This window comes from Lampetra fluviatilis, chromosome 42, assembly GCF_964198595.1.
Source record: "Lampetra fluviatilis chromosome 42, kcLamFluv1.1, whole genome shotgun sequence".
Lineage (NCBI taxonomy): Eukaryota > Metazoa > Chordata > Hyperoartia > Petromyzontiformes > Petromyzontidae > Lampetra > Lampetra fluviatilis.
Window position 1 is genome coordinate 7852344 of NC_136316.1, and position 24687 is coordinate 7877030.

The 24687-nt window shown below is 46.8% G+C and overlaps 1 protein-coding gene across 1 annotated transcript; it reads left to right on the top strand.

Annotated features, from left to right (window-relative positions):
* The first annotated feature begins 23 nt into the window (after window positions 1-23).
* Window positions 24-22669, top strand: MAP1LC3A (microtubule associated protein 1 light chain 3 alpha). Its single transcript, XM_078875772.1, has 4 exons — window positions 24-313; window positions 4099-4154; window positions 4774-4880; window positions 15390-22669. The coding sequence occupies exons 1-4, from the start codon at window positions 274-276 to the stop codon at window positions 15553-15555; spliced, it is 369 nt and encodes a 122-aa protein (XP_078731898.1). The 5' UTR covers window positions 24-273; the 3' UTR covers window positions 15556-22669.
* Window positions 22670-24687: the final 2018 nt, after the last annotated feature.

Consider the following 24687-nt stretch of genomic DNA (forward strand, 5'->3'; position numbering starts at 1 on the left):
CCAGCGGTCGTCAAAGACACCGGGGGCCCAACCCCGGGCACACGGAGGGGCCATGAGGCTGTGGCGATGACGTCATTGTTTGTCGCAGCATGAGGTCACTGCTCGTGCGTGTGTGTCAGTCAGTCGGAGTGTGTTCATTGTACATTGTACAGGGGGTGGGTTTCCTCTCTACAGCCACAAGCTTCGCTACAAGTGTCGCGTGAACGAGTTGCTTAGCAAAAGTGTCCTTTTATCTAATCCGTACGGCACAACATCGACAGCTTTGTAGCAGTGATGAGTCCCGAGAAGTCTTTCAAGCAACGGAGGACACTGGGTAAGCTGCTGCTGCTGTTGTTGTTAAACCGTCTCCATTTCTTAACTCCTCAAGCGATGTTATTGTTGTTGTAAATGTCATTACTGCGTATTTTATACACTTTGCTTAAAGCATCGTCGTCATTATATATAGAGACAAAGATCTGTTGTTTGTGGCCTTATATACTGTGATGACCAGTGCTGTTAGCGAGCGCCTAGTAAGGACGGTCAACAACACGGCCCTCCTCCGCCTTTGTATCCAAAGCGGCGAGGTTATTTCCTCGTTTAAGGCTGAGTCGACCGAGAGGAGGCCCAGGGCAGGTTCAGATACAGTCGTGCTACGTCTTAGGTCGGTAATCGAACCCAGGTTCAACAATGGTTGTAGTGGAGTCCGATTAGTGTCACAAATAAGATAAAAAAAATCGACTTTAGTGGCACGAACACACGGGGCGATGGTATGGATAGCACCTCGCCCACGTCCGCCTTTGTCTTCCCAGTGCTGATGGCGTATACAACCCAACACAGGTACTGCTTTAAATGCTGAGTCGACTTAGGGGAGGCCCAGCTAAAACCGGGATAATACATTGGTCGCCACTGACAAATCCGTGTATGCCATCAATATCCACGTTTGTCGTGAGTTTAAAATGCATTCAGTGTATGCAGTACGGTATACATACAATTAACAGCATATATACTTATATACTGTATTATAAAATTACTTTGTTGACACCATACGTTCAACATTGTCCTTTAATAGTGGCGTGGACATGCTTTACGTAGCTGTGCAATGTTACACTGCTACGTGTTGGGCAGTAGTGCCGAAAAGTCAATTATTGACTGGTACTTCTATGCCCCCCAACGCTCTGTCATAACCAACCCTCATCGATCAGTGTGGTGAATTATGGTCAAACAACGAATCCTTCGCCCACTGATTAAATCCACACTTACCCCTAATGAGGCCCATTGAAGCCAAACAAAGTAGGACTCATCCTGAAAACAATTCACAGTACTTGAAAATCAATTTGAGACTCAAGACTGTCTTGGGTAAACCAAAAAGCCATTTACTTTGTATTATAAACACACCACGGCGACCCATAACTTAACATCACGTTGAAAAGGATCGATGACCCTGCAACATTCAAGTTTTTATTGTTTTAACAGTCATGGACTTTGCCTGCCTGTTAAATCTCACGCCTCCAGCCTTCTGAATGCACAACACAGTTAGTCGTACCAAGACCTTCACAGGCATCAACATCACGATTAGCTGTAAAATCGCTCCTATCCTAACTATTAATCAATCTTCCAAGTATCTGCGCCCTCGAATTGATCCACGGATCTAACTACAGACGTACTATCTGCGCTTTGATTCATCCTATTTTGGTGATTTCGAAATGGTTTTTTGGGTTTGGCTATGTTTGTTTGTTGTAGTACGGAGTTAGAATGATGGCTTTAATCTCAGTTGTCTTGTGGTTGTTGTTTGACTTGCATCCCACTGGGATTTTTTGCACAGCGTTGGTGTATCGTGCTTTTTTCTTGAAGACTTTGCAGTTTTTTCCTGGATTTTTCTGTTTGCCCATAGTCACTTTAAGATATTTTCTTGTTCATGTTTTAGTTTTTTTGTTTGTTGCGGTTGCACCTGATTCAAGAGCCGAATGGCTCACGGGGCTATACCTAATAAATGAAACTGAAACTATTCGCGTTTCTGCGCGGATAAGGGAAGTAACTTGCTAGTGCCAGAGGACTCATCCTGAAATCCACGTTTACCCGATAGATACGTTGTAGTTGCTTTGTTGGGCACACTTGGGTTTTAAATATACAATAACTTGTCATAACGTTGCAGGCTTTTGTATTATTGAGATCTTGTAACATTCCCTGTAGTTAATTATCATGGCCATGTCGCCAAACAATGTCAGATGGTTCATGTTTCACCATTTAAATGTATGACTGTTTCTCCACTCTGTAAATTTTAGACAACGCATGTTAATAACTGTCGGAATAGCAATAATCTACACTCCTGTAAATGGCTAAGTGTAAATACAATGGAATACATTTTGTATAATTAATATTGTAAAGATATTCTATTATACATTTTAGTTCATTGTCCGGCACACTACTGTTGTGACCACACCCTAACGTGCACAGGTAGTAGGCCCAGGAGCCTCTTCCCAGCCCTCCCTTCTTGCCTAGATACCCGGGCCTAAAGAGCCGATTTAAAATCGGTAGGGCGGTCAATGCAAGGTAGTGTGGCCTACATTAGCAGGGTGTATAAAATATTCGAAATAAAACTTGGTATCAACATTTTCAAAATGTAATCGACCCAGCCCTTAATTTTACCGTGATCAATATAAATTATCTCCAGTACCCTGGCATTGTTATACAACGAGCACACCTTGACTGCACGTCTGCCAAGACTGGTTTTATGCCAAACTTGGCAGTTCCATTTTTTAAGTTATTAAAAATAAACCCTGCTTTTCAAAATAAAAAAGTGTGCTCTACCTTGGGCTCCACCCTGGCAAATGAACAATCTTAGTCGCTTCTGTCTAAAAAAATATATCTGGCAGGCTCTTCTCCTTAGCACCGATTCCCTGAGCAGAAGGCAGAACACACACTTGTTAAGGTTTCTCCAGTGTTACGAACTCCTTACAATGGAAAATCGCCAAACAAACCTCAAAACATCTGCGGTTAACATTGTGTTGTATTAAATTTACTTTCGTAAACTGATGCAGGATCCTGAATACACACCCGGAATTGCACTGCAATAAAGCATGCGTTCTATTTTGTATATTTATTTTGCATAATGTCCTAGTCAATGCCATGCATATTTGCATTGACAAATTGTTGCCAGGAAAACTCAAAGGGTCATTAGATCTCGTGACAAAATTGCTACATTGGCAATGCTGAGTTTCTCCCGCAGGCAGATAATACAGTGTACTACGTACTGTACCGTGTTGTATACTCTGTCTGAGTATCCCTGTATACTCTGATAAGATGCACATGTTGTGCTAGCAGGGTTGTATTGTGGCAGTGCTGTTTTTCAATCGGACAATCATGAGTTTAACTTGGAGTTTGTTCAGCCAATCCTCGCTTTTGGGGTGGATTGAATGGAAGCCATTATTTTCCAGCTTTCCCGATGGATGAAGAGACTATAACGGGAGGAAATGAGCAATGCCCGGAGCTCGCTTGTATAAATACACAATGACTAGTTAGACATGTAGCATACAATTTGTTGATTTTCATTGATTCATACACTTAAAATATATATGCATCAATTCTTAAATTGTAAAAATTGTTGACTTAATTTTACAAATGCTATGAAAATGCTATTCTAATGTTGCATTTTGGGAGCGAAATTAAGAATTGACCTATGGATAACAAGGCTGGACTGTTATCCCGTGCCAACCACATTGAAGTGATTTGCAAGTTATGTTTGACCCGGACAGTACGGATATTGGCATCATCTGTGTGGGGTGCCAGGAATTGATTTGTACTGAGATGTGGTGGTTTTGTGTTGAACTTTATTCAAGAAACACTTGCATTTTCGCCAACTTATGTTTGTGCATCGTTATCATTGATCTAGGTTTTATCTGAAATTGGTCTGTGGAAAAGGTAGCACCCCTCTTTCCACAGATGCTACAATCTATATTTTGTATCCATGTTATTAATGGCTATACATTATTTGCTTGGACAATGTTTCTTACGTATGTTTATTATTTTCCATCATCAGCTTCAACACAGCTAAGAAGAGTTTCATTGTCCTTCGAAATCCTAAACTAACTCTAAAAATGTGTTTTTTAATTAATCTTGCAGTGGAGAGACAGAGAGATGTGGAGCAAATTCGGTCACAGCATCCCAACAAAATTCCAGTGAGTATCATTTTTACCAATTTGGGATACATTTGTATTCTGTATGTACGTTTTTAAAATGTATGTATTTCTGTCTATTTAGAAATCAGGAAGTGTTGACAAATGTGGTCACATAAGACGTAGAATTACACTTCACAGACTTTACACTTTGTTTATGATCTCCAGCATTCGATGGATGGACATATTTGCATGAGCATGACTTAGCGGAACAGATTATACCTAAACTCTACGTCATTTAGAATTGTAATTTATAATTCAATTGACAACTTAATATATCTTTAATACAGAATTTGTGAGAACACAGCTGGGTGTTGGCTCTGTTGATAATTCATTATACTGCGCTACGAATCCTGCGACCTGAGTTTATTTCCAATCCACTGCTTAATCAGTGGCAATTATCTGAACCGGTCCCAGGCCTCCCTGTGTTCACTCATCCTTAAATAAATACCTTGTGCAGTGTGCAAACATCGGCACTGGGGAGACAAAGGTTGCCGACCGTGGTACAGGCTATATCACCTTTCCCGCCATACCAGTTTTCATAGGTGTTCGCTGAACAGGGCTTACCCCAGCACTTTTTACAGCTACACATAATCTTTATCTTTGTGGTTTGTGCATGCAGGTGATAATAGAGAGGTACCGTGGAGAGAAGCAGCTGCCAATGCTGGACAAGACAAAATTCCTCGTCCCTGACCATGTGAACATCAGTGAGCTCGTCAAGATTCTCCGGTAGGTCCTTCAACAAGGGTAGTTCATTTCCAACATCATGATCATTATCACCATCACGGAGAAAGTAGTTTGGCCCAGAGCTGGCACGTCTATCTAACAACTTAAGAGGTGTACATGTAATAATACAAGTATAATAATAATGGTATTCATTTCTCTAGGCAAGCCTCACTGAGTCTCAGGTATTTTTCAGCAAGGTCCTGCATTGAAGGGATCTTGGAAGAAGTTCTGTAATATCCGCTACTAACACGAATGTTTGCACGGCACTGCAAATTATTAGAATGGATTTTTCTCAGGACAGTGAAAGCATAATTGGGATAACATTGTGGGAAAAAGGTTTATTTTAATGTTAAGAAGAGGAAGGTTCTGCATTGGGAAGTTTGGCCAGTTACATTTATAAGTGTTTGGTTTGTGTGGCAGGGAGCATCAAAGTAAAGTAGCAGTTTACTGCCCACCACATAACCTCGCAGACCCTATGATAACACTGTGTAACAAATTTGTATTTATTTTTTGTTCCTGGGCAGTAAGTGTTATTTCTTAATTGCTTATGCCTCAAAAGTATAGAAAATAGAGATTATTCCCCACAAACTTTGCTTTTGTGACCAGGACAGTGATATTTGGAAATGTACCTATTTTCAATGAGAAAACGGGTGAATTTGTATATTTTAGTTCACATAAAGTCAGAGAAAAACAACATATGAATGAAAATTTACAAGATTTATAAGTGAGTAGTTTTTCGAGATTGTTCCTCCCCACAGAGAACTTGGTCCGCTGTGGCCACTCCTGCCTGTGGTAGTGCGCCTTTGTGTCTAAATCTTTTACTATTTAGGAACAAAAATTGTGTTACATCGTGTAATTTGTGCAAGGTGGTCACCCATCCAAGTGTGAGACTCAAGCCTGCTTAGTTTAAAAAAATCTAACAAGATCTGGCACATTTCTGGTGATTTGGCCATAAGCCACAGGACTCTAATACAATTCAATTCAAAGCCAAAGCCCATATCAGTGTTGGCCGTCCTCATTTTGTCAGCAGTCCTGATGGAAATTCCCCATTCCCATGGTGGAGGAAAGTTTATACATATGTAATAAAAGACTTGACCACGATATCTGGCTCAGTGTCCTTTATTCGGTCCGTACTGCGTCCCCACACGGCTGTCTCTCTTATTCTCTCTGTGCTGGTTCCGATGTCACTCCAGTCCACATCAGCAGCCCCGCTGCTGTTCTTGTCGCTCTTGCAGCCCCACAGCAGCTCCGCTGCTGTACTCTCACACAGCTCCCTTGGCTGTTCCTGCTGCAGCTCTGACGGCCTCGTGCTGTCTCGCCTTCTCGTCGCTCCTGCGACTCTTGGCAGCCACCCCGCTGCTCCTCACACACAGCCTTACTGCCTATCTCTATCTGCAGCTTTACACCTCCCAGTAGCTCCCTACTGTTCCCAGGGTTGGCTCCCGCTTCTGACGGTGCCCCCTCGGCTCGTACGCCCGCGTGGCCCCACACCTTTCCATTCACACCCCGACTGCCTTCTCCTTCCGGTTTACCCGCTTAAGGACCCCCTACCTTTCACCCACGTCACCTGGCTCCGCCTCCTCGTGACGTCACATCCGGAAGGTCGCTTTCGCCCGCATTACACCACCCTCCCCCATAGAAAAAACCCAGCCGACCTCGGCTGAACAACACCAAAGCGTAATGCGGTGAACCGACCTTCCCCCTTAAAGGACACTAAGCATGCAATATAACAACAAGAACAACACACAAGTAACATCGACGAACGTACGAAAGCATGCGATAAATACGACGGCAAGAACAAGAACAATAACAACATACAATCAACGAAACGTAAGCGATTTGGAACGAGTGCGGGTCGCCGGCCCGTCCCGGACGGTCGGCGGCCCACTTGTAGAACGGGGACGCGATGGAACACGAGAAATGACAGGGGGTAATTCCCCTGCTGCGATTGGAAGTCCACCGACATCTCGTGTCCCTGACGAATCAGTCTTGGTCATATTCGGCGAATGCGCCTGCAGCGGGGTCGGAAGGGTCGCCGGGCTTGAAGGTCCCGCAGCCTTGGCAGGCGCCCTCCGAGCAGGCCCACTCCTCCCCCGCGGTGTCACGGTCGGCCTGTCTGGAACAGGTACGACAGGCGCTCTAGCAAGATCAATGGACGCAGGCGGGGAAGAGTCAGAGTCAGCAGCAACAGACCCCGGCAAGGCAACATTGGGAGATGACGCATCACGTAGGGGAGCAACATATGGTTTCAACCGCGACGTATGAACAAACCAACGGCGAGAACCAAACTGAACGCGCGCCGACTGTGGATTGGGAACCTCAATGAGGCGCACAGGACCATGCCAAGGTTTGTGCAATTTAGGAGAGGTCCCCGGCCGCACCTGCGGGCAATGGAGCCAGGCCAGGTCTCCCACCTTCCAGGGGCACTCCCCCTCAGACCGCCGAGCATACCGCTCATTCCGGGCCTGGGCTTTGGCCGTAGCCACGCGGGCGTTTTCCCGCGCCTCCGTAACCCGGCGAACCGTGTCCTGAATGTATTCAGGGAGTGGTTTACGAGGTCCCTTCACCCCAGTACCCAATTGCACATCCACCGGAGGCACGTTTTCCCGACCATACATAAGGTAAAACGGCGAATATCCTGTAGCCGCATGGGGCGTCATCCTGTACGCTGAAAGCACTCCGGGGATGTGCAGATCCCAATCCGATTGCTGTTCACTCACAGTATGGCAAAGCATGGCAGACAATGTCCTGTTCAGCCGCTCAACCATACCATCCGTCTGCGGATGGTATGGAGATGTCCGTATCTTCTTAGTCCCAAGGCCTGCGCACACTTCAGCCAATAATTTAGAAGAGAAATTTCGGCCCTGGTCCGTGAGGAGTCTCTCCGGCGCCCCCTTGTCCATAATGTACCCAAACAAAAAGGCGTCGGTGATGGCCGCGGCCGACTGATCGGGCAACGGCCAGGCCATCGGCCAACGGGAGAGATACTCGACCCCTACCAGCAAATATTTATTTCCCCTCGCCGATGGTGGGAAGGGTCCCAATATGTCCAGTGCCACCAATTCATTGACTCGAGACACCTGAATCGACTGGAGAGGCGGCACGTAAGGATGTTTAGGCGGCTTACGCCGGGCGCATTCAGGGCACGCGCGCACGTGCCCTACGACATCTGTCGCCATGCCGTGCCAAAAATAATGACGTTGTAACGTCAACAAGGTCTTCTGCACCCCTAAATGCAATAGTGTGTCACAATGGAGAGTTCTAATCAACTCAAATCGCAAGGACGTTGGTACCACCACACGCCAGCTTTCCTGGAACCTTTCTTGCCACATAAGCAGACCATCTCGGAGAGCGGTTCGCGGCCCCACAGCCGAACTCGGACTCCCCTTGTCCCTCATAGACCGCTTCCGCATGGACAACAACGACTCGTCCATCATCTGTTCCCGAATCCAGACAGACCGCGGCAGATTCAAAACCCCATCAGTCGGTCCCGGTTCCATCGGAGTATCCGACTTCCCGACGGCCAACGTGAGCGGCTGAGGGGGGTTGAGAATCGGCGAACACCTATGCGTCCCCGACGCACATTTACAAGGGGCGCGCCCTGGTAATCTGGAAAGTGCGTCAGCGTTCGCATGGCGCACTCCCTTCCGATGTTGAATTTAGAAGGAAAACTCCTGCAGCGTGTCCAACCAACGTGCCCACTGTCCCGATGGCTGGTCCATTTTAAGTGCATATTGCAAGGCCGCATGATCCGTACGCACAATAAAAGAACGACCGTAAAGGTACGGTCGAAATTGCCGTAGGAAAAAAACAACCGCCAAAAGTTCTCTACGAGTGACACAGTAGCGTGTTTCCCCAGGCGACAAGACTCGGCTACCATACGCCACGACGCGCTCTACGCCCCCTTTAGACTGTGATAATACCGCCCCAATACCTGTGTCACTCGCGTCCGTATCGAGAATGAAAGGGCGATCAAAATCGGGATAATCCAATGTCGGGGCCGTAGCCAATAGATCGCGCAGACTCCGAAAGGCCGCCTCTTCCGGCTCTCCCCAAACAAATTTCCGTCCTTTACCCGTAAGGAGATGCAAGGGCCTCGCAATCGTCGCAAACCCCGGCACAAATCTTCGGTAATACGAGGCAAATCCCAAAAACCGTCGAACATCCCCCACAGAGGCCGGAGTCGGCCAATCCCGGACACACGCCGTCTTTTCCGGATCCGTGGACACCCCCTCGGCACTCACAATGTGCCCCAAATAACGGACGGACCGTTGCAGTAGGTGGCATTTCTTTGGTTTGAATTTCAAATTGGCAGAGCGCATCCTCGTGAACACTGTCTCCAGCCGCGTTAAATGTTCCTCAAATGTGCGGCTGAACACAATAATATCGTCCAAATATATAAGACACGTCTCCCACTGCAACCCCGTCAAAACGAGCTCCATCAATCTTTGAAACGTAGCAGGGGCCGCATTCAATCCCATCGGGAGGCAGTTGAATTGAAATAACCCCTGTGGCGTACGGAATGCGGTTTTCTCCCGTGAGGACTCGTCAAGGGGAAGCTGCCAAAATCCCGAAGAGAGGTCCAGTGTGGAAAAGAACTTAGCCCCCGACAATGCGTCAAGGGAGTCGTCCATACGCGGCAGGGGGTACGCATCTGCCACCGATATCTTATTCAATTTCCGGAAATCGACACAAAATCTCAAGTTGCCATCCTTTTTCTTAACCAAGACCACAGGAGCGCCCCATGGGCTGTTAGATGGCGATATAATGTCCGCAGCCAACATGTCTTCCACCGCCCCCCGAACGTGTTCTCGCTCCGCTGGACTCATCCGATGCGAATTTAACCGAATAGGGGCAGCGTCGCCCGTCTCAATGTGATGGGAAAGCAACGATGTGCGTCCCAAATCCAAATCGTCGGAGCTGAATACATCCGAATACGTCAGCAACAATTTACGCAGCGCATCACGTTGCCCCACGGACAGGGAAGAATTTTCGTCACATAAGGTAGCGATCCAACGATTATCCGAACTCCTTGGCTCGGAAACACCAGCGACCACTCCTCGGCGATGCGGACAATCGTGCGTCGCAAACGCCGTAGTGGCATGTGCCACAACCGTACCGGCCGGAACACGGATGTTTTCCACCCCCGCATTAAGCACCTGTAAAACCGGTAATTGATCCGGCCGGACGATGGTCTGTGCCCCAACTAACGCCAATCCCGTTGTTATCGTGGCGGATGGTGACAACAAGACCCCTAATGCTCCTAGCCGATTGGGCAGGGGCTTCCGATACCGCAAGGGTATAAGCATCTGTGAACCAGGTGGGATGTCCACAGATGCGACGGACAGCGCCTGCACCTGTACGGCCGAAGCAGGTCGCCCCCAGGGCGACGGCAGAAACGAGATTCGACGGCCCCCCGGCAATTCAATACAATTCTCATTGATTTTAATCAAAATGGGCATCTTAGCCAAAAAATCCGTGCCTAGTAAGCAAGGAACCGCCAAAGATCTCGATATTAACACAACGCCCGAAGCCGACACATCCCCTATAGATATCTTAGCATCCACCTGGCCCACAATCCCCATACTACCCCCGTTTGCAGCGACGCAAGACCCATAAACCGGACGCACAGCCCCCGGCGGAATGCCCAACAGATGGAAAATGACATCCGATATAATAGTCGCAGACGCTCCCGAGTCGACCAAAATGCGCACGTCCACACCTTGTATGGACCCCGGTACAGTGGACGAACCCGTAGCGGCCGCGACAACTCTCCGTGCCAATTTGCGCCACTGCGTAACTGAATGACAAGGCCCCGTCGATGGCCTTTCTTTAACAACAACAATAGGATCGCGCAACACAGGTGGTGGGTGAGGTGTAAAGCCTTGCCGAGTGTCTGGTGCGTGCCGACATGCCTGTTTCGGAGGTTCCTTGGTCGGCTTGTCCGGTGTTGTGGGCTCCTGCTGCGGCGGACCCGGGAAGCGGGCCCAGCAATCTTTGGCGTAATGGCCCCTACGGCCGCAGCGGAAGCAATCGGCCTCGTTGCGCCGAAGCGCAGGTCCTGCGTCCCGGCGGCCCCGTCCCGATGGCGTAGCGCGCGGCCCCGGCCTTCCGCGTCCCGGCCATGGAGAGGAGGCAGCCGTCAGCTCCTGTGGACCCCGCTCATCCGGCACATAGATCGCCCTTGTGGGGTCCCACCCCATCGCGCCTCCTTCCTTGACGGGCCCACCCGTCCATGCCGCCACTTGCTTCCAGCGACGGAGATTAAACTGCGCGTCCAGACGCTTTGCTGCCGCCCGGGACGTGAGCTTCTCATGCCCACACACAGGCATGGGGATCCCCAGATCCCGAGACAGCTCCAGCATTTTTCCCAATATGAGGGGCTCGAGCAGATCCTGTGGCGTGTCAGGATATGCTGCCATGGCCAGCTCCAACACCGCACCCCTGAACGCCACGGGCGATTCTTCGGGTGCTCGTTGTCGTTGAGCGAATCGCCGATGCGCGTCGTCAGGTGGCTCATAGGCGTCGGCCATTTCCTCAAAAACTCCACATAACGTCTTCTTCTTATCGGCCGTTATGGAACGGAAAAATCGCACAGATTCGTCGTCCAGTAGAGTCGGCAACACTTCCAAGGCCTCCGCATCGGTCCATCTTGCTGAACGAACCGCCGCCAAAAATCGGCAGGCGAAAGCGCTCCAATCGCCCCCGATAGAGAATTCCTTAACCGTAGTAAGGTGGCGACTCCGACTCCTCTTCACGCCGTCTTCCAATGATGGTTGTTGTGGAGGTAAATTCAAAATGGCGTCGGCCCGCGGCGTGGCCAAGATGGCGGTTTGGCGCCGCGGAGCGCGCAAGATGGCGTCTTCTTGCCGCGTGGCCAATGGCGGCGGCAGGGCAGGCAACGTGGCGGCCCGTGGAGCACCTTCTCGTTCCATCGTCGTCCTTGGCGTAACGAGGTGACACAGATGCGCCAGGACGTCCTTGAGTGTCTCCAGTTGTTCTGCCACCTGTTGCCATCTTTGCTCAGCGTCCGATGTTGTTGACGGACCCGCCATCGCGCCGACATCTTCCACGCCCGTCCCCGTGCTCGCCTCAGCAGGGCTCTCCTCCACCACCCCACCAAAATCCGTGGTCGGAGGGAATTCGTCGTCGTCGGACGAAGAAGCCGATGCTGGCGCCGGGGGAATTTTCTTCCTTACTTGCTTAGACATGCCGTTTCACTTCTGACCCCTGTGTAATAAAAGACTTGACCACGATATCTGGCTCAGTGTCCTTTATTCGGTCCGTACTGCGTCCCCACACGGCTGTCTCTTTTATTCTCTCTGTGCTGGTTCCGATGTCACTCCAGTCCACATCAGCAGCCCCGCTGCTGTTCTTGTCGCTCTTGCAGCCCCACAGCAGCTCCGCTGCTGTACTCTCACACAGCTCCCTTGGCTGTTCCTGCTGCAGCTCTGACGGCCTCGTGCTGTCTCGCCTTCTCGTCGCTCCTGCGACTCCTGGCAGCCACCCCGCTGCTCCTCACACACAGTCTTACTGCCTATCTCTATCTGCAGCTTTACACCTCCCAGTAGCTCCCTACTGTTCCCAGGGTTGGCTCCCGCTTCTGACGGTGCCCCCTCGGCTCGTACGCCCGCGTGGCCCCACACCTTTCCATTCACACCCCGACTGCCTTCTCCTTCCGGTTTACCCGCTTAAGGACCCCCTACCTTTCACCCACGTCACCTGGCTCCGCCTCCTCGTGACGTCACATCCGGAAGGTCGCTTTCGCCCGCATTACACATAGGACAGTCACGGTTATGTGTTCAAATGTTGGCTGGGCCAAAATACGATGTCAGATGTCTCATATGTCGTAGCCAGCTGTGTTGGCTTTTACAGTCTGACTTAATGTCTAGCGAAGTGGAAATCGAAGCCTTGTAAAATATTTATCATCAACCTCTAACCCTCATGGTGAGGCTTGGCCTGCAAGAGCTGATCATTTTACTCTGTGTGCAACGCTGGGCTTGAGTGTTCCCTTAAAGGCGTAAACCCAGATCAATATCATGCCATCTGTGCAGTACTACCATATCCATGCTCTGGATGCGGCTCATCAAACTGACTAAGACAGTCCAATAAGCGAGCCTCAGCCTGGTGTGTAAAATACGGTACTGTACAAACAAGATGCTCATTAATGGCATTGGATAAACATGTTAAGGTAGGATGCTGCTGGAACTGAGTCAGACTCTGAGGCTCTCCTGGGTATGTAGCATATTATTGTTATCATTGTGAAGGTCCATATTATCATCAGCAATGTTATTATCAATATTATATTTTATCATCTGCAGATTTACTATCATCGTCACTGTGAAAGCAAAACATTTGTTTTCAAAATATGAAAGTGTTTCTGGATAAACAAAGGGCAATATGTTCGGTAGTTTTTTTAATTCAACACTACCTTTACTTACCCGGCTTCGCCCGAGACATTGATTCTTGTCTTGGATTAATACACGGCCTACGCGGAGGGTGGGGGGGGATGCGTGACGTCAGCAGGCACACTGCGTGACGCTGCCGCATGCGGGTGACATCACAGATGTGACGTCACCACTCACTTGCCGTGCAAAATATATCCATTATTGCGCCCCCCCCCCCCCCCCCAAAATACAAAAATCTATTTTTATACTTTTTTCATTGTGTACAGTCTGGAAGCTACCCACATGCCAAATTTAAAGTTTGTTGCATGTTGGGAAGTACGCTAAACATTTTGAACAGACACACATATTCACAAATTTCCCTTTTATATATAGAGAGATAACAGCTGTTGTGGTTTTTTATCAGCTTGGAAATGTATATGTTTGGTTTGTTAATTTATTAATAACATGTTGTGTCCCATTGCACATCAGATTTGTCTGTAACAAAATGACGATGAGTGTGCTCGATCTTATCAGATCGCATACGCTAAGCAGGGTTGAGCCTGGATAGTGCTTGGATGCATTACCACCATGCACGTCAGATTGTCATAGGCGGCTGTGGGGCTTCGTGGTGTTCAGCATGATCTTTTATGCTCCCTGGCTTCACCAACTCATACTGAGCAGCATAAGTGTGGTCACATCACCCCCAAGTCCCGCATGGCGTAGGAATCCATTTGTCCATCAATGCGTTGACAAAGGGCTGTAAATATATTTACCTGAAACTACGATTACCGATACAAATAATTGCATTGATTGCATTTCTGATATTATCATGCATATTCGTATCACTATTCTTGGTGGTACTGGTATCAGATGTGATATCTGCAGCCACTGGCGGAGCCAGTGGGGGGTGGGGGGTGGCACGTGCCCCCCCAATGATCTGATCGAAATCCCTAATTTCGATCGGATCATTGGGGTTCATTGGTAATAAATCGGCATTTTGCGACCCCTACTGCCACTGTGTAGCATATTATTAAGTGCCAGGGACTCTATGAGATGATAGGACAATAGTCTGAGTCCACAATTGGGAATAAGTAACGGCAAAGCAGTTATAAGTGACTCAGAATTGTGCGCAGTTGCGTATACAGTACACGACTTCCCTGAAGGCATTCACCTTCAGTGAGCGTGATGCCGATCACACACGGTTCGAATTCGACCCTCGATCGATGGCTGCGCCATCGCCGCACACGCGTCAAATAAAAAGCAAGGGACAAGTCCTTACTTATTAACAACTCCTATCATTTTTCATTGCTGGAGGGGTTGCCCCCCCCCTACCTGAAAATCCTGGCTCCGCCATTGTCTGCTGCTATCGTCCACCTTTGTTTCAGAGTGAAGCTGTGTTAGCAAAATAATGCCGATTATGTTTTATCCAGGAAGGCCTCACTGCTTCTCAAGACTTTTGTTTATGAGGGTCCTGCTACATTGACATTTTGGCCAGTACCACTAATGAGTGTCATGTCGGAGGAAACTGGAGTACTGGAGAAAAACTACCCTGCAGAGGGATAGCACTTAAAAGCTCTAAAAATAAAGATTCATTAATCAAATTCTGTATTTCCTTATACTGGCCACCTCACATCCTAAGCCTATTATGCCTGGTATTTCCAGATAGTCTCCCATTCACTTACTAACTAGGCTCGTGGCTACTTAACATTAGGGATCCAATGAAGTTGTGTGCGTGTCGGATGAGTGTGTCGACGAAATGATAAGAGCATATCTAGTTCCGTGTGTGTGTACGTGCATGTCTGTGTGTGTCTGTACATGTGTAGGCGCTGTCTACACAGCAGTTTGCGTGCTAAGCTACGAACCCGACCACCCAAGTTCGATTCCCATTCACAGCCAACACCAGTGACGATTATTTGAACAGGTCTTGGGCCTCCCCTATGTCGACTCAGCCTCAAATGAGTACCTGTTGCGGTGTGTTAATGTCTTCGCTTGGGAGACAAAAGCAGCTGGGCTTGGTGCTGGCCACCCACTCTCTTGTGTGCCGTGCCAGCCTTCACGTGTGTTCGCTAACAGCACTTTCCCCAACAGTCTGTTAATGCCATACGGGGGATCTTTGTCTTTGTAGGCGCCGTCTGCAGCTCAGCCCGAACCAGGCCTTCTTCCTGCTGGTGAATCAGCGCTCCATGGTGAGCGTGGCTGTGCCCATATCCCAGGTTTACGAGCAGGAGAAGGATGAGGACGGCTTCCTCTACATGGTCTACGCCTCTCAGGAGACATTCGGCAGTGTCTAACACTCACTCGCCCAGCACCCCCCCACCCCACCAAATAACACCACACCCCTCGCGGCCGTCGGACACTCACAATCATCACCGCCACCACCACCACTGCCAGCACGCACTCTCAGTTCCACTCTGATGCTGTCGTACATGGGCACAGCTGTGTAGAGTAGAGTTGCCATCTGTGTGGAAATCGAATGTTGTAGAATAGGGTTATCTTTTGTCTAGATTTTACCTTTAATAATAAGGAACCTGATCGTTATAAAATAGTGACACCATCTATCTCTGTTTTAGCCGAACATGTGTACATGTTGTAGAAATGTAAACATCTCGTATAATATGATACCAATAGTATTTCCAAGGTTTCTAGTCCGGGCAGTGGCATCATAACCATTTTACCTTTTTTGCGCATTGCACTTCTCCGGTACTTATTTACCACCCCTGCCCTTGGCTGTTATGAGGGCCGTAGAAAGAGAGGGAGACAGGTGGATACAGTTTGCCGGGAGCCTCAGATCTGAGGTGATCTCAGAATGACAGAGGGAGGGGGACTTAATGACATTTTGCCCTATGCCTCCAAGAACACTCTGGTAGCCTTATCCATTATCCAGTTCTGGCAAAACAATTTAAGAACCTTGCTGGATCCTCATTGTGCCCAGTCCCATCCCCACAAAGTTGCGTGATCTCACCCCTCCCGTCATCCTCGCTGCCTCCTCCATGCTCTTCTCCCTACGCCCTTAAGGAATTGCAGCCAAGCCAGGGAGGGAGCACGTTTGCTGGGTAGAAATTTTGATGAGGAGGGGTTAGGATGGGGTGGTGGTGGGAAGTTGATATACACAATACTGTACTATAGTTGGGAAAAAAAATTTAAGCAACGTTTAATGGGAAAGTAAGTTAGGTAAAATTAAGTTACGCAAAAAAATTCTGCATTGTGTATTATTTTAGGTCGTGGTGTTATATATATGAACACGGTTTAAATTGTTTGGGACAGGTGTTGATGGAACAGTCTGTGCAGTCCGAGTTGTGGTGTCTCCATGATGTGACTACTGTCTCTAGGTTTGGCCTGGGGGTCTGAACCCTCGCACACTTACTCTTGTTTCACTGGCACATCCGAGTCACGCCAGAGCGGGGTTCCCATGATGCAGGTGGTTTTCAGCTGGCTGTTTGCTGTGCCGAAGCGGAAGCAAACTGTCATACGCTGGCCATACAAAACATCTGAATCTGAGTCGGGGCCAAGCAGGGCCAGGGATCGGGTCAATCATATTCATCCTCGCGACTCGTTCACTGCGTTTTAGCTCCTGCAGCGGGAAAACAACAACCTCGCCCCTCGTGAGCCACGCTGGGTTGACTTGGCACGATGTGAACATGCGGTGGAATTTCGAAGCATTACGATCCCACAACCCTTGTGTGGCACCAGGCAGGAGTTTAACTCGGTTTAAAAATGCATAATAAACGTTTTTGGGTTATATCGCGTTATTTATAAATGTGTCGTAACCCTCCATCACCCGACACGGCCAATCAGCAAAAAAGTGTCACGTTGACAAAAGACAAATAGTTTACTACTTTAGCCCACCGGTGTGTTGAAGAGTGAAACCACAACATTATACATTTTTTGAGTACGACGTTTCGCTGGTAATTGCATCCAACATCATCGGGCAATTCGCCAGAATGGTGAGGCTCTGCTGTTGCTCCCGGTCTGAAATAGAGCAGCAGCAGGGTGACGTCATAATTTAACTCCTCAGTTAAATCGTTTTACAAAGCAAGCTTTTCCGAATGCCTGGATTGAGCAGATTGACTCGCTGAGACGCTTTAACAAACCAGCTGTGATGCTGCTGAATGGAAGTTGTAGTCCTAGATTTTATGTGGATATTAAAATGAAGTTTCACTGATATCGGGCCCAATTACCGACAACTTCTGTTATCCACGCCACCAATCAATCTAGTTATTGGATTATTCCCGTAATAATTTCCATAGATAAAGTCACCAAACTTCATATCATCTGGAGACATCATATAATCCACGCATTTACAGATGAGTAATTTAGAAGTATTGGCAAGTTCATCGTATTCACGTTTATCTCTAGATAAATTGACAGATTACATGAGTAATTTGCACAGATAAAAGGATCTGCCAAATAGTGCACCACACATCACAGATAAGAGGAATTTGAATGCTTCTCATACCAGTCAAGTTTGCACTTTTCTGCATGACTAGAATAATGCTCGGCAACATTACAGTACATTTTGCATAAGTTAAGTTTTGGTGTTTCAAATAAGCTTTGCTTAGCTAAGGTTCAGCTTGCTGACAGAATGGAATTTCACTTTGTTGTAAATCTAATAGCTTAGTTATTCACAAATTCAGCCAATGGAGAGGGAGTGACAACTCTTGGGTCCAGGTTGAGGAGGTAACAAAATCCATCTCGGGGGTTTTCCCCAATCTCGGGTGATAATGTGTGCAGGTGGACTCATTGATCACTGGACCAACAAAGGCAGTGTGTGGTGATAATGATAATTCTGATGAAAATAACAAAATAGGCTTTACCCTTTCCAGCAAGAATACAGGAGGTGTAAAGGTGTTTGAAAACCAAATAGGCACCTATCACAAGGCATCGAGTCTGCATTAACCACACATGCTTGTTGCAAAACATGCAAAAGAACATTCTTTGATAATGTATCCTGTATCCTTGAAACTGATTGACCTGCATTGAAGACGGCTTTCTTTATGGCATTGTCTCAACAAAGAACGCCAAAAGACGAACAGCACATAGACAATGCAAATAGCAAAGCATTAATAGCTCAGGTCGAGCAGTTATATCTATGGAACCCCTTTTTGACAGTCTAATCTTGATACTTTTTTCATCATCTTGATACTGGAAAAAAGGGTCCCATAGATCAGTGGTTCCAAACTTGACCGAGTATGCGAACCCCTTTTTCAACCTCCAACAATTCGTGGACCACTGTATGCTTCTAGTTGTTTGAAATTGTACATTTCCTTGGCAAGGATCTTATTTGTATTTTCTGCGGACCCCTTGTAGTAGCCTCGTGGACCACCAGGGGTCTGGACGGCAGGTTGGAACCCTATGCCATATATAAATGATGATGCTGCTACTACACCAGTGCTGGGCCCACCAGACCACCACGTGGGCTGCGAGTGGTGGTCAAGAGAGTGCCGATGATGAAGCCACCGCCAACACATTTCAGTTTCTCAATCCCCATCTGCGTGCGTTATCACCCAAGGCTGGAAAATCCGAGGTGGACTTTTGTTGCCTCAATTATGAAACTACATCCACTGGCGGAACCAATCGGTGGGGTGGGGTGACACGTGCCCCCTCAATGATCCGATAGAAATTCCTAATTTCGATCGGATCATTGGGGTTTATTAGTAATAAATCGGCATTTTGCGACCCCCACTGCCACTGTGTCGCATATTATTATCTGCCAGGGACTCTGAAATGATAGGACAATAGTCTGAGTCCATAATTGGCAATAAGTAATGGCAAAGCAGTTATAAGTGACTCAGAATTGTGCGCAGTTGAGTATAAAGTACACGACTTCCCTGAAGGCATTCACCTTCAGTGAGCGCGATGCCGATCACACACGGTTTGAATTCGACCCTCGATCGATGGCTGCGCCATCGCCGCACACGCGTTAAATAAAAATCAAGGGACAAGTCCTTACTAACAACTCCTATCATTTTTCATTGCTGGAGGGGTTGCCCCCTACCTGCAAATCCTGGCTCTGCCATTGACTACATCGCCACTGGAGAGGAGCTGGACAGTCTAAAATGTACGAGAATTAAATGTATGAATGCTTACACTTGGAAGAACAATTTTAGAAGATTAATCAAAGTTGCAGTGCTTATCATTGTTAACTAAACCTGAACATCACGTCGTACAATTAGTCGGTAAAGTAGGTGGTTTGATAATATAATTGTCTGCAGACGTTGACACAATTACTCTCCAAGGCATTGTGGTGAAAACTGGCAAACGTGTAAACGCATGTTCCGCATACCCAGTGACATTTTAAAAGCTGGTTGGCTGCAGTAAACTTGCAGGCTAACAAAAGATTATTGCAATGTTTCGTGGGATTTTTGCATGGTGCCCTGCAGCTTGTTGCACATAACAGCGTGCAGCTGTGTTCACGGTTTATTTTTCACATGGCGATCGTGCAGCCACTAAGCATACCGTACTTTTACTCGCTTTGTGTCAGTCCACTGCTTAATGAGGGTCTCCCCACACCTGTGGAGAACGCTGCTCAGTGCGAGTTAATGAAGGACCGGAGCCAGGATGTGGGAGCCTAGAATGATATTAGCCCTTGCTGCCAACCGTGTAACCCCCAGCCCATACAACAACAACAACCTCTTGGGCTTGACGGTCACCCATCCAGATTCTATCTCGAGTCAACCCCTGATGGGATCGGGTGCATTCTCTCTGTGATTTGGTCATGGGTAATATGTGGGAACGTTTAAGTTGTTTAATTTATTACACCCACACTAACTTCGATTTATAGGACTCAAGCACATTACGTGCACTGTATGCGTTTTCAATTTCACCTTTAACTATTCAGCAAATGTGTAAAAATATACCCCAAAAATATTTTAGTTACGTATTTCCTTTTCCTATTTGTTAGTCGAATAATTAATATATACTGTATACTGTAGTTCTAAAGTTGTGTGCAGGCTTGATATGTTTACATTGGGTTGCCACCCTTGAGGTGAACACAATCTGGACTATATGGGTGATCGGTGTTGTACAGTCGCACTGCAAACATCACATATTTGCTTGAGGACAGTGACATCAAATAAGGCAAGATATGTTAAAGAGTCCGAAAGTTATAAACATTCTTGCACACGCATGGATTATGTAATGCTTTCCAAACGTGCATGTCTTTGGAAGTATTTAATTAGCGGTACGGAAGCTGATGGGCAGTTGTCGGGGTAAAACTCGTTTGAATGTTTGCAAATGCTGTTGGTTTTTTTGCCTCTGATTTGTGTGAATGTTTTGGGAAGAAAAAAAACATCCATTTGATCAATGTGCCCGTTTTTCAATTGGGTGAGTCCCTGATTGCACACGACTCTATACTCCAGTGTGGTTTAGACAGGGTGTTTCAAAAAGATGGACCCGATTTGAAATCGCTATATCTCTGCAACCACGAACCGCCCATGAATGAAACTCTTACCACTTGAAAGGGCGGGGCATAGAGTTTTAAATGATTTCCGCGAGATGCCTTTCCCAGTGCACAAACAGCCCCTAGCCTCAGTCATTCGCAAGACGGTGACCCCGCAACACAAGGCGTTTTGCGTTCTGCAGTTCAGCAAGACTGAATCCGTAATTGCGGTGCAGCGTGCGTTTCAACGGCGTTTTGGCATTGATCCACCAATGTCAAAGAGCATTTGTTGTTGGTACCGACAATTTGAGGAAACAGGCTGTTTATGTAAGGGGAAGAGCACAGGGCGACCACGCACCTCAGAGGAAAACGTGAGAAGAGAGGCGTTTGGGACGATTTCAACTATCGTCTCGATGTTGTCCGTACAGCAGGTGGAGGGCACATAGAATATTTATAAAATGGTTTGTAACACTTGATAACTCATTAAACCGTTTGTAACTTTTTGTGTAATTGTAACATGTTGCCATTGCCAAATATACTGCTTTGAAATTGGGTCAATCTTTTTGAAACATCCTGTATATTGGATCATCTTTACGATAGTTGTACTGCTCCCGCCCGGTTATGGATGGATGGACGGACGGCGATTGCATAATTATTCATGCTTCCAAGCTTAATTGAAACGCATTAAAAAGAGAATTGTGTTGAGCAGACCCAGCTGAAATATGTTTCTGGCCATACTAATTAAGTATGGGTGGCAACCCTATGTGGCCTCGTGAGAGAACGAGTTGGAACGTTTTAGATAAATGACATTGGTTGGTTGACCTTGGACTTTCGAGCGATGCGACTGTGTGAGAACGAGTGACAATTTTACTTGCAAAATTTGTGGTGAAAATTTGTCATCAAAGTGTTTTATTGTGGCAAGCGATTGCAACGAGTGGAGGACGGACATCATCAAACGTGATGGTGACTACGACTACCACCAAAGACCAACTCATGACCATGACGAGACGAAATTAACTTTGCTTGAATGAAGACGCAGACTAAAATTATTTATTAATGAAGACAAAGCATGGTAATTAGATATACAGGTTTCCCTCTCTGTATGCGGGTTAGATTTGTGCGATTTGGCGGCTTGGTGGCTGACCTGTTTCTACCCAAAATTCGCTGTACAGTATACGGTTTGAATCCAATCACATGCAGTTACGCGGTCGAACATTGGACAATGTTTGTGCGTAGTATATGCGCATCTCGGCAGGCAGCTATCAAATGCGGTTTTGCTTTGTGCGCCCATTTTGGAATGCATCTCCTGCATAAAGCGAGAAAACCATGTATATGTGTCGATTATTTTACCAAGTTCACTGATTGGCTGACCTGATAATATTAGGGGTAAAATGATGCAGTACTGACATCAATCTTTATTAAATAACTGCACCAAATGTTTGACTGCTTTAGTCCGCGAATCGGGCGTGGAGTCGTTATGTTCCATTGTTCTGTTCTGGGTGACCACAGTCGCGATTTTTCCATTCGTGCATCAAGAATCATCTTGCTGTGGGCTGTGTGGATGCGGTTTTGGGGTTGGTTGCCGCCCGCAAGCTGCTTCCGCACAAACCATGGCAGATGTGCGCACTCGCTGCTCCAATGGAAAATTAAGGGAATTACTGGATTAAATCCACAGACTAAGACTTCAAAATGTCATGTCATTGACTAGACTAAAATAAAACATGCCGATTACATTAATACTGTCCTGATAGGAACACGTGGAGTTTGATGAACTCCCAAGATTACAACAAAGCTGATTTCACCCCATGTTATGCATAGCGTGGTGTTACACTCGTAAGCAATGCGTAGCAAAGCGCTGCTACCCAGTCTCATACTCACACGTCGTGTCAAAATGTCTCGGATGATGTGTTGCAAGACAAGGTGTGAACGTGTGGATTATTTCGTTTGTGAGAGAAATTCGCTTGTGTGACTACAAAATAAATACGCTCGGTTTTTGTTTTGCCAAAAACATTCTCGTGGTTTTTTTTGTCTTGTAACTTCAACAGAACATTCATGTTATCCCTCAGTACTCTTGTGGTATGGTAAATAGAACAACTGTCTCGTTTATGTTTTTTGTTGCTAATGTAGAAATTACGCAATGACATCACGTGTGCAGTGCGGTCCCTAAACCAGGGGTCAGCAATTCGTGGCTCCGCATCAGCAAGCGTCTCTGTAGAGACTGCTTCGTGGCATTATTCACTTGCATTGCTGCTCTTGAAAGAGATGTTTTGTTGTACAGAATTCGAAAAAATGGCTCTTGTTATTTTGGTTGACGACCCCTGCCCTATACCACGTGGCACACCACGACATCACCATTTCGCAGTGGCTAAGTGGGTAGACTGAGGAGGGGCCGTGGGTCAAGTCCAGCTTTCAATTTACCCTCTTTTATTAATTTAATCATACAAATAAGGAAAACTGTAAAGTTTTGGATATGTTAATAAGTAAATTCTCAAAAATGTGAAAACAACAATGATTTAATAACCAAAACATGCATATAACCCACCAAGCCCTGGTGCTGTAGTGGATAGCATGGCTGCCTCTGAAGCTGGTGACCCGGGTTTCAAATTCCAGACTTTTTTTCCAATTTACAAATCACAACGATGTCACTTTCGTTATACAGCTATGTGTGCGAAGTGCAATCACCACACTATGTGAATCCCATTATATCTGTTAGGACACGGTGGCTCATGAGCAATGAGAGCCAATCCCGGAGTGCAGAGATGCAAAGTTTGAATCCCCAACAGAGACAAATATACGGGACAAGGCGCAAGATAGACTGGAAATGCCGAGACTTGGACCAGATGTGAAAGAGACGGATGTGTTGTTCGAAAGGAGACAGCGTGGAAGTTGGTTATGTAGCAAGTGTGCGCAGGAGATGGCACCACTCACAAGGAGTGGAGGAAACTCAGAGACTTGGGCCATATGTGAAGGAGACTGGAAGAGAGGAAAGAAGTGAATCTCTGCTTTTCTAATAAAGTTGTGGCCACTAAGGGGCGCTCTTTTACCACTAGGGAGCGCTGTTATTGAATAAGCAATTAATATTTTTGGGGGGAAATAAACAAGCTTAAAACAGGGGTTTCAACAGATTTAAGCTGTAAGCTAAAGTTTTACGTAAAATCGCAGTGAAATCTGCCAGTAAAACAAAAAGTTATGCTAAAATGGCATTACAGTAAATTTCTACCACCAAATGTCTGTGACAAAACATTTTTTACAACAATATGACCAACAACACAATTTATCTAAAATAAATAACGTGAGATATTACTAAATGAATCGTATTTAACTGCTTAAATATTTAAAACTAATAAAACAGCAACCAGTCAAGCATAGTTAAATAACCCCCACAACCACACGCAGACTGGAAAGGCCGTCGTCCAGCAATGAATTTTAAAAAATGGCTGCATATGTACAAAGAGCAAGCGGTAAAAGGGTTCAAACGGAGTGAAATATTAACAAACGAAAGATTTCCAGTTGTGCAATGTTTTAAACCCATTAAGACCTACTGCTAACGTTTTTACTGCAAAATAAATTCGAAAAATATAACGTGAGCAAAAAAACATGGCGTCTAACAGGCAACACGTGACTTTAATTGTGAAATCCCAGGGAGTAGCAGATGCAGGATGGGGGTAGAGAGAAGATATTTGTTTTACGGGAGAAATGGAATATGATTGTTTTCATCTGCAGTGGGACTTTGTTCCAGTGTAGGGGAGCAAGCTGGGGAAAGGAGTGAGACTGGGCGCAGGGCGAGGGAGGCACAGAGAGGGACAGGTGGAGACTGGGAGCGTAGAGGATTGGATAGGACAGAGTAGTAGGAGATGAGAGAAGCCATAAAAGCTGGGGCAAGAGACCATGGATTGATTTATAGACGAGAGTGAGAAATGTAAACAGACAGCGATGGCAGACAGGAAGCCAGTGGAGTTGAGCAAGTCGAGCAGAAGTGTGGGAATTGTGGGGGAGGTTCAAAATGATCCGGGCTGAGGCATGTTGTATCTGTTGTTGGAAATGA

What these genes read in the sequence shown, in the direction of transcription:
- MAP1LC3A (XM_078875772.1), top strand. Translation starts at nt 274, where the DNA reads ATGAGTCCCGAGAAGTCTTTCAAGCAACGGAGGACACTGG. An exon ending in CAAGCAACGGAGGACACTGG is followed by an intron (nt 314 to 4,098) that starts GTAAGCTGCTGC and finishes TTAATCTTGCAG; the next exon opens with TGGAGAGACAGAGAGATGTG. An exon ending in GAGCTCGTCAAGATTCTCCG is followed by an intron (nt 4,881 to 15,389) that starts GTAGGTCCTTCA and finishes TTGTCTTTGTAG; the next exon opens with GCGCCGTCTGCAGCTCAGCC.